Below are 9,342 nucleotides of genomic sequence, written 5' to 3' on the forward strand. Positions count from 1 at the left end.
GTGTGTGTGTGTGTGTGTGTGTGTGTGGCCAGCTCAGCCCACCAGGGGGCAGGGCTGGCTGGCATGTGGTGCTGAGGGATTGAACCACGGTCCCTGTGCTTTGCTAAGCTTGTTCTAAGTAGGTGTTTTAGACCACTGAGCCATCTCACCAGCCCCTTTTTTGGTCTTTTTAAGACAGGGTCTCACTATCAGTTCACACTGGCCTTGAGCTTATTTTGTAGCCCAGGATGGTCTCCAACTCACAACAATCTTCCTGCCTCAGCTTCCCCAGGGCTGGGATTACAGGTGTGGGCCACCATGCCAGGCTCAAATGGCTTTTCATCACAGGTTCCCCACAAGTGGCAGAGGAGACAGAAGAGCTTGAGAAAGAGATATAAAGGTGGAAGGTCAGAGTGTGTGATGAGAGGACTCCACTTGCCATCACTAACTTTGAGGATGAGGAAGGGACCAGGAACTAAGAACTACCATGGCTTCAGAAGGATTTTTTTTGGCCGCTCAGGATGCCTTCAGGGCAGGTTTGGTTTGGCTTGAGGATGAGGGGATTGAACCACAGCATCCTGAGCCTGACTGCTTTGTTTCAGCAGGCACTTAAAATATCTGAGCCGGGGAGATGGCTCAGTGGAATAAGCGCTTGCCTGGCAAGCTCAGGGACCTGAGTTCAATCCCCAGTTCCACAAAAACAAAAACAACAAAAAAAAAAACCCAAAACCTGAGCTACTGGGAAGGCTCCATATCATGGCTTCAGAACCTAGAAAAGTTCCTGGCTTGTCCAAGGGCCTCAGGCAGAGTCAGTCAGCCGGCCCCATGTCTTAATCTTAGCCCACCCAAAGCATCATGCATGCTCTTACTCTTTGGTTGTGGATTTGTCACAGTAGCAACAGCCCACAACACTGCTGGCCAGGTACAGTGGGCCTGGGGAGGGGGGAGTGACAGGATCTGGGCCATCAAGCAGCCCAGGCTTTTCCTGTGGCCCTGTCTTCCCTGCCAGCTTGCCCAACACAGAACACTTGCTGAGTGCCCTGCCTGCTCTGAACCAAGGTACCTAACAGCTGGGGCATGGTGGGCATGCCTGTAACCTCAGCACTTGGGAGGTTGAAGCAGGAAGACTGCTGAAGGTCTGAGGCTGGCCTGGGTTACAAGATTTCAAGGTAAGACAAGTACACAGTAAGCCCCTGTCTCAAAATAAATAAGTAAGTAAGGCCAGAAGGTGGCAGTATTACTATTTTAAATTTTATTTTAAGGGGCTGGTGAGATGGCTCAGTGGTCTAAAGCACCCACTTAGAACAAGCTTAGCAAAGCAGAGGGACTGTGGTTCAATCCCCCAGCACCACATGCCAGCCAGCCCCGCCCCCTGGTGGGCTGAGCTGGCCACACACACACACACACACAAATAAATAAATAAAATTTAAAAAAAATAAAAATAAATAAAATAAATTTTATTTTAGGGCCAGGGAGATAACTTGGTGGTCTTAAGCACCTGCCTGGCAAGCCCAAGGACCCAGGTTCTATCCCTGTTATCACATGTCATGTTGGCTCCACATGCAATGCAATCAGCCACCAAAACCAGGCATGGTGGCACATGCCTGTAATCCCTACACTGGGGAGGCTGAAATAGGAGGATCACTGAGTGTAAGCTGCACAGTGAGTGCAAATAAAGATTAAAAAAAAAAATAAATAAAAAAATAGATATTCAAAGCTGGGGATATAGTTCAGTGGCATAAGCACCTGCCTGGCAAGTACAAAGTCCCCAGTAGGATCCCTGGAACCAACACCCCCCCACCCCAAACAACAACAAATACTAAAGGAAAAAAAATTCAAGAAACAGAAGGCCATGGAGATAGCTCAGCAGTCTAAGCACTTGCCTGATAAGTGCACGGACTTGGGTTTGATCCCTGATACCACATGCCATGCCAGCCCTTCCCTGGGTGCACTGAGCCAGTCACCAAGACTCAGTGTGGTGGCGCACACCCGTAATTCCAGCGCTGGGGAGGCTGAAACAGGAGGATCACTGAGTCTAAGCTGCATAGTGAGACCCTGTACCAAATACATAAAATTAAAAAATGAAACAAAACAAAACCCCCCAGCAGAGTAACAATGATTAATACATTTGATATTATTTTTAGCTACTCAGAGTATAAGATATATGCATTTAATTGACCAAACATTGTTAGTATTATTACTCCCATCTGAAAGGTTAAGAAATGAGACTCATATCTGCCTTAGGTGTCTGTGGTCATGCCACTGTGCTGTCCCAGCCAGGTCACCAGCCACCACTGTGTCACAAGGAGATGGGAACTGAACTCAAGGCCACGGGTCTAGCTGCCTCTACCCCCAGAAACATATCGTGTGAACCTGCACACAACTTCTGGTGCTTACAGAAGGGCCAAAGCCTATGTCACTGCTACTACTACAGCCTCCTGCAGAGCCCTGTGCTGTCCCTGCCCTCCAAACTGGGTGTTGGCAACATCTGTGGGGGACCTAGAGGACAGGAGATTTACAACGCTGCCCCTGGCCCTCCTTGACCACCTTTTCCTGGAGCTCCTGGCAAGCATAAGGATGAGAGAACTTTATGGGGGCCCTGGCTCGGCTACAGGCCTGGTGGATGCCTGCAACCTAGTCCTCAGCTATAAGGCACACACCCCTTAGCATTTCCTACCATAAACCACCCTGAGGCTTGTTGAAAACTGCTTTTATTAATAAACTGCATGATACAAAATGAGGACATTCAAAGCTGTTTCAGTAGAATGCTTTGTCCCAAAGGGCAGCAGAGAAGAGTAAGGCACAACAGATGCTTAGAAAACAGAAGTGGGAAACACAGCAACCTGCAATCCCCCACCAGACCCTGGCTGCCTGTGGGGCAATCAGAGAAGACTGTGCGGAGCTAATAGGGAGTAGGCCCGGGAGACCAGAGTGCTGGGACAGGTCAGCAGGCGGGCAGCTGTGAGGTCACACCAAGCTAGCAGAGGAGACAGGAGATGGCAGCTGATACTAAGATGCAGCCCAGACATTCCAAAAGGCTGGAGACACCTCCCAGCTCTCCTCTTTCCTTATTTATGATAACGAAGTCACTGATGCTAGAAGGCAGGCCACCTCCAAATATCTGGAGCTCTTACAAGTTACCACGGACAGACAAACGGCCGTTGGATTTGGAGTAATACATGTTCACATTTCTAGTCACTACCAAGAAGCGCAGAGAAGCGCAGGGCCAGGAAAGGCCCCATCCTGAGAACCAGCTCCTTTTAAAAAAAGACATAAAGCCACTGTTGCCAGGAGGGCGAGGCTGGGGCCTTGGGATACAGCTCATAGATCCAACGTATTTGTGACCCTGGGTTCCACCCTCACTGCCCTACCCGGAGTAGGGAATAACAAAGCCAAGCAACTACATCCAAGCCTCCTTTCCAAAGTCTTTGGAGAGAAGCCACATCTTGTGTTGTTCAGACTGGTCCCAGGGGGACCCCACACGTCTGATGAAGGAGAATCCACAGCTCTGAGGTTGACAAGTATCTGCTAGCTTCACCAAACAAAAGCAGACGAGAGAAGACCAAGTAGAAATCTGGAAGACCTGGACACAGAAGGCAGATCTGCTGGACCCACACAGGCAACTGTTGGACTGGAAATGCGACAAGGGGCTTTTGGGGAGCTTTTCCCGGTACAGAGTTAGTCTGGTGGGCTGGCTGGTCCATAGGCCAGCCACCTCCCAGTAGTGACATCACTAAAAGCTGCATCAAGACACCTTTCTTCTGTCCAGCGTCTTGTGCCTGCCAGGGAGACATGAGCAAGGGGCCAGTTCAGGGATGGTATGGGGGTGTGGAGGTCTCCCCTGTTCCAGAGGGTTCAGTTCAGGGAGCGATCACACGCAAGTGCTAGCCCATCCTGTCAGGGTGGGTGGAATGCTGGCAGAAGGAATGTGAGATGTGGAAGCCTAAGGAAAAAGACACCGAGCCTGTAGGTCTCAAACCCTGAGCTTGGCCACCTGCCATTTGGCAGTCCCTGCAGGGTACAGGACACTGTGCCCCATGTGAGGGGCAGGCAGCTGCATCTGTGGGTGGAAGCCAGAAAGCAAGAGGGGCCCTGTGTTCCACACGGCCCAGGTATCGCTCCAGGCAGCAGCAGTTCTTTCTTCCTGGTGTAAATTACTCAGAGCCTTAGGAAGCAAGGCTGCTCGCCTGCTGCATAGGCCATAGATTCCATGCCTGGTGCCCATGGGGCACAGTGCTGTGGCAGGTCCAGAGGCTGGGTCACCACTGCTCTTTTCCTGCCCGGCGTGGCCATCCTCAGCCCTGCTCCAGGCTGTCGGCGGGCTGCACCACTGTGTAGCCCCGCTGGCCCGCTGATAGCTGCCGGCTGAAGAAGGACGTAGAGCGCTTGGGCTTCACCCGCTTGATCCCCTTGCCTGTGTGGAAAGGAGAGGAGACCTAAGAAGAGGCACCTCTCAGTGGGCGTGGGGGTGGCTGGGCTCTTACTGCAGTGGGACAGCTCTGCTGGGCTTACAAACTCCAGGCAGCTATGTGGTGCTGGGCTGATGGTCTGAGTGACTGTCACTAAAGTTGGTTGTGTGACAGACCCAACACACCAAATACCTGCAACACAAGTAAGTAAAGAGCACCTAAACCAGGTACAGAGAATTCTCCCAAGTTAAAAGGGCTGTGAAGGCTGGCAAGATAGCTCAGTGGACCAAGTACCTGCTTAGGCAAGCGCAGGAACTGGGTTCCATCCCTGGCACCACATGCCATGCTGGCCCTGCCCCTAGGCACGATGAGCTGGCCACTGAGACCAGGTGCAGTGGCACATGCCAGTAATCCCAACGCTGTGGAGGCTAAAAACAGGAAGATCACTATGAGTCTGAGCTGCTTAGGGAAACCCTGTACCAAATACATAAAAAAGGGGGTGGGGCTGGATAGTGTAGCATAGTGCAAAAAGACTATAGATCCAATCCCTGCTACTGCTGAATAAAAAAAGCCAGGTGGTCACGGTCAACAGCTAGTCACATCAAGGAGATTATGGGGCCACAGAACAATGTGATCGATGATGTAGATAGAGTGTGCCTAAGGAGAGTCACCCGGAGAGAAAACATTCTCTCAGGTTTTCACAGAAAGCAAAGTGGTCAAGCAATGGCTGTGACTCATCCACATGGCTGACACTGACAAAAGATCTGCAAACTGCGGTACAGGGTTACAGGATAAATCCTGAGGGTACTTGACTGACCTTATCATATACAAGAGTTACATCTCTTGTTATATAGGTCTTGCTTTATCTTGGTCTTAACCATCCAGCAGGAAAGTATAAAAACAAGGTATATAAAGTAAAGCCATATTAATATGCTGAGCTGTGAAAGTCTCATGTCAACAACTTCTGTGGATAACCCACTACTATTGTGGACTGCTGGACTGTGTTGGATTGTTTTGCTGAATTAACGCACGTTTGGTATTTAGATGCCAATGGAATACCCATTTCTGACAGGACTAAACAAACAAAAGGGGATACAAAGGAAGGACCATTTTGTATCTGTATATACAGAATAGTTAGGATAGATATACAGCTACTTTCGCTTAATTCAATGAGAAGAAAGATTTGTACTAACTGTGTTTGGACAGGATATTCTGTCTGCATCTTGTACTATGGATAACCACTAAGAAGGTAACAATGTACAATGTATTAATTATTGAAACTGTGTAATTAATCAGTTTTGAAACTGATTTGTTTCTCAAAATAAAATTAAGGATTTTTTTTTTTTTTTTCTCTAAATGCCCTCAGGCGTGGTTTGGTTGGCTGGAGTGTTGTGGGGATCGAACTACAGCAACCTGAGGCTGAAAGCTTTGCCGAAGCTGCCACTTAAAGAACTGAGCTAGGGGCAGGCCCCTCAAAATAAAATTAAAAAAAAAACAAAACCCAAAACCCAGTTAGTAACAGCCCACACTGATGGGCACTTGTAATCTGATGTGACAAAAGCAGCACTTTGTCTTTGTGCCTTTCCTGAACCTACAACCCAGTCTGTTTTTGTTTTTGTGGTATTGGGGATCGAACTCAGGACTTTTGTGTTTGTTATGTTGCTGAGCTATCTCCCTGGCTCCCCACAATCCAATTTTTTTTTTTTTTTTTGCAGAACCGGGGATTGAACTCAGGCCCTTGTGCTTGCCAGGGTGCTTATTCTACTGAGCCATCTCCCCGGCTCCTTCCAATTTTTTTTTGTGGTACCAGGGATTGAACTCAGGACCTTGTGCTTGCCAGGCACGCGCTTACTCTACTGAGTTATCTCCCTGGCCCCTTTCCAATTTTTTCTTTTTTAATTTTTTATAAATATGTGTAGGGGGCCAGGGAGATGGCTCAGTGGAATAAGCGCTTCTCTGTCAAGAGCAAGGGCCTGAGTTCAATCCCCGGTTCCGGAAAAAAAAAAAAAAAAAAAAAAAATTGTAGGTCCAGCAGATAGCTCAGCAGATTAGAGCTTTTGCTTAGGCAGATGTAGGAACAGTGCCCATCCCTGGGGTGTGCAGAGAATCAATTGAGACTGGGCATGGTGGTGTGAGCCTGTAATTCTAGTGCTTGGGAGGCTGAAAACAGGAGAATCACAAGGCCAATCTGTGTAGGGAGACACTGTAGACCTTGTACTAAAATACATACATACATACAAATAAAAAAAAAAAATACGTGTAGTCCTGTCTTGGAAAAAAAAAGGAAGGTCTTGGGGCTGAGGTGTACCCGGTATAGCACTTGCCTAGCACACCCTGGGTGTGGTGGTGCATGCCTGTAATCCCAGTACTTGGGGAGACAGACAGGAGGATCACTGTGAGTTCAAGGCCAACCTGGGCTACATAGTGAGACCCCTTTCTTCACACACACACACACACACCCACACACAGCTGTATCTTTGTTACTCAACTGAAGAAATTCTATTTTGGAATAATTTTAGATTTATATGCCCGGTTTCAATAAAAGGAAATGGGTAGTTCCCGTTTTTCATGTTCCAGATGATACTACAATGAACACACTGTTGTTGAACCAGTGGAAGGGATAGAAAGGGCTCCACTTTCCGCCAGGTTCCCGCAAGAGCAGGCTCCCCACTGTGCCTCTGGAATCATTCCCAGCCCTATCCTCTGGCACTTGTGTGCACATAGTGCACACATGCACACACACACACACACACACACACACGGCTCACCGTCTTCCACGTAGTCGATGGTAGAGAGGTGCTGGATCCGGCTGCACACCACGCTACTCTGCCTCCGAAGCTTGGGGCGCTGAGTGGGAGGTGGCAAGGATTCAGGGGCTGAGTGGGGGCTGGGTAAACTCTCCTGGGGGGCAGTGGGTTCCACAGCTTGGTTTAGTTCAATGCAGTACTCAATGAGGCCACTCATCAGCTCGGCCTGTGACAGGGAAAGTACCAACGTGCTCGGTGAGCAGCCCCATCTTCCTGTGCTCAGAGCTAAGCAGCGTCAGATGCACAGACCTAAAGTCCTTGCCTCAGAGTCAATTTGGGAATGGATACCAGTTCCCCCAAAGAAGGGAAAGGGAGTGGTGGAGGGTGATTCAGGAGCAAAGGTAGTGCCCTGCTTGGATGACGCCTGAGCAGAGGTCTGAGGTGGGAGGTGGGAAGTGTGCTCCAGCCACGGCATCAGAGGTACGCACACAGCCTGCCTCCACGGGTGGAGGCACACGGGAGGCGTCAGTGCCCACAGAGGGTGCACAAAGCACCTGAGCTGCAGCAAGTGCCTGCGACTGCCAGTGAGCGCCCAGTGCTGAGAAACAGGTGAGGTCACTGCCCAGACAGCTCCGGAGCACATTCTTCAACAGCAACGCTTCCCAGAAGACTGGGGACAGGACATGTGTTGACATAAGGAGGTGAGGCCAGACATCTGAGGGCACAGCTGGGCGCCAGGACAGGGCCTAGGCCCTGAGGGACTTAGACAGATGTCTAGGGGTGGAGTCCCTTGTCAGGAAACAAAGATTTACTGATTACCAAGCACCTACCAAATGCCAGGCACTGGTGAGGGCTGAGACCTGTGGGGAAGTCACACTCTACTGTGGCTGCTGTGTGCTTCCAAGGACAACTGAGGACCAGGAACTAAGTGGCAGCATTGGGCCAGGTGCTCAGGTGGCCCTGTGGATGCTGGTCCAGCTCCTGTCTGTCCTCAGTGTGGCTGAGGCCATGGCGTAACCTTCTTGGGCCAGTTGCTACACAGTCTATGCAGCCCCCAAACTGAAAGCCCTCTAAGCAATCTGGACAAACTCAGGCACAGCAGGATGCTAAAACCTGGCCAGCCTCCTCCACTCAAAGTGTGTCTTTCTAAATCTGCCCTGGAGACTAAATTCAGCAAGCCAGGCATGGCCAGGCACTGCCTCTGGCTGAGGAGGGCTTCCACACAGACCACAGCTACCACCATGGCGTGTGCGAGGTGCTCCTCAGCAGGCTGGGCGCTGTGTTCATACCTGCCCATCCCACACCGCCTGGGTGTCAGCAAGCTGTGGGCATGCAGATGTGCGTGTGGGTGTGTCCCCTTCACAGAAGTAACGGTCTACACACATAGCCAGTAGGAAAGCTAGTAGACCTGCTATGTGAAATTAATAAGGCTGCACGATACACAGGTGACAAGTCAACTGCATTTCTATATAATGTAATAGAGGGCTGGTGAGATGGCTCAGTGGTCTAAAGCACCTACTTAGAACAAGCTTAGCAAAGCACAGGGACCGCGGTTCAATCCCCCAGCACCACATGCCAGCCAGCCCCGCCCCCTGGTGGGCTGAGCTGGCCACACACACACAAAATAAATAAGTAAATAAATAAAGTAATAAACAATGAGAAACTGAAATTAAAAACGGCACTGTTTAACAGTAGGACCAAAAAAAAAGCAACAGAAATAAATCTAACAAAATACTAATAAAAGAAATCAAGGCTTCCTCCTGGCCCGCACCGCAGCCAGTCAGGTTGGGGCGCACCGGGTCCGGCCTGTCTAGTAGGCCACCGTGTCGAAGGTGTCCTTCAAGATCACGCTGATGTTGGACCCACAGCTGCTGTACAAAGTACTGAGTGTTCCTGAAAGTACACCTTTCCCAGCAGTCTTAAAGTTTGCTGCAGAAGAATTTAAAGTTCCTGCAGCAACAAGTACAATTACCAATGATGGAATAGAAATAAATCCTGCACAGACTGCTGGAAATGTTTTTGTGAAGCATAGTTCAGAACTGCGAATTATCCCTAGAGATCAGGTTGGAAGTTGCTAACATCTACTGGGAACATATGATTACCTTTCAGAATTAAAAATTGCTATTTTAGTGAAAACAGGCTTTTAGCACACAATGAAGACACCCAAGAGTCAAGGAAACAATGAGTGGTGGCTCTTGTCCCTTCTT

General features: G+C 49.5%; 1 protein-coding gene and 1 pseudogene across 2 annotated transcripts in view; one reads left to right on the forward strand and one right to left on the reverse strand.

Annotated features, from left to right (window-relative positions):
* Window positions 1–4,120: 4,120 nt before the first annotated feature.
* Window positions 4,121–9,342, reverse strand: part of Frmd8 (FERM domain containing 8) — a 21,089-nt gene continuing 15,867 nt past the window's right edge. For both annotated transcript variants that reach the window (XM_023710553.1, XM_004627242.2), the window contains exons 10-11: window positions 7,157–7,361; window positions 4,121–4,393 (exon numbers count right to left, since the gene is read on the reverse strand). In XM_023710553.1, coding sequence (XP_023566321.1) covers window positions 4,275–4,393; window positions 7,157–7,361 — 324 coding nt within the window. In that variant the 3' untranslated portion in view covers window positions 4,121–4,274. The remainder of the gene's footprint in view (window positions 4,394–7,156; window positions 7,362–9,342) is intronic.
* LOC111815566 lies at window positions 7,553–9,328 on the forward strand (annotated as a pseudogene).

This window comes from Octodon degus, unplaced genomic scaffold, assembly GCF_000260255.1.
Source record: "Octodon degus isolate 3935 unplaced genomic scaffold, OctDeg1.0 scaffold00018, whole genome shotgun sequence".
In the NCBI taxonomy this organism is placed as follows: Eukaryota; Metazoa; Chordata; class Mammalia; order Rodentia; family Octodontidae; genus Octodon; species Octodon degus.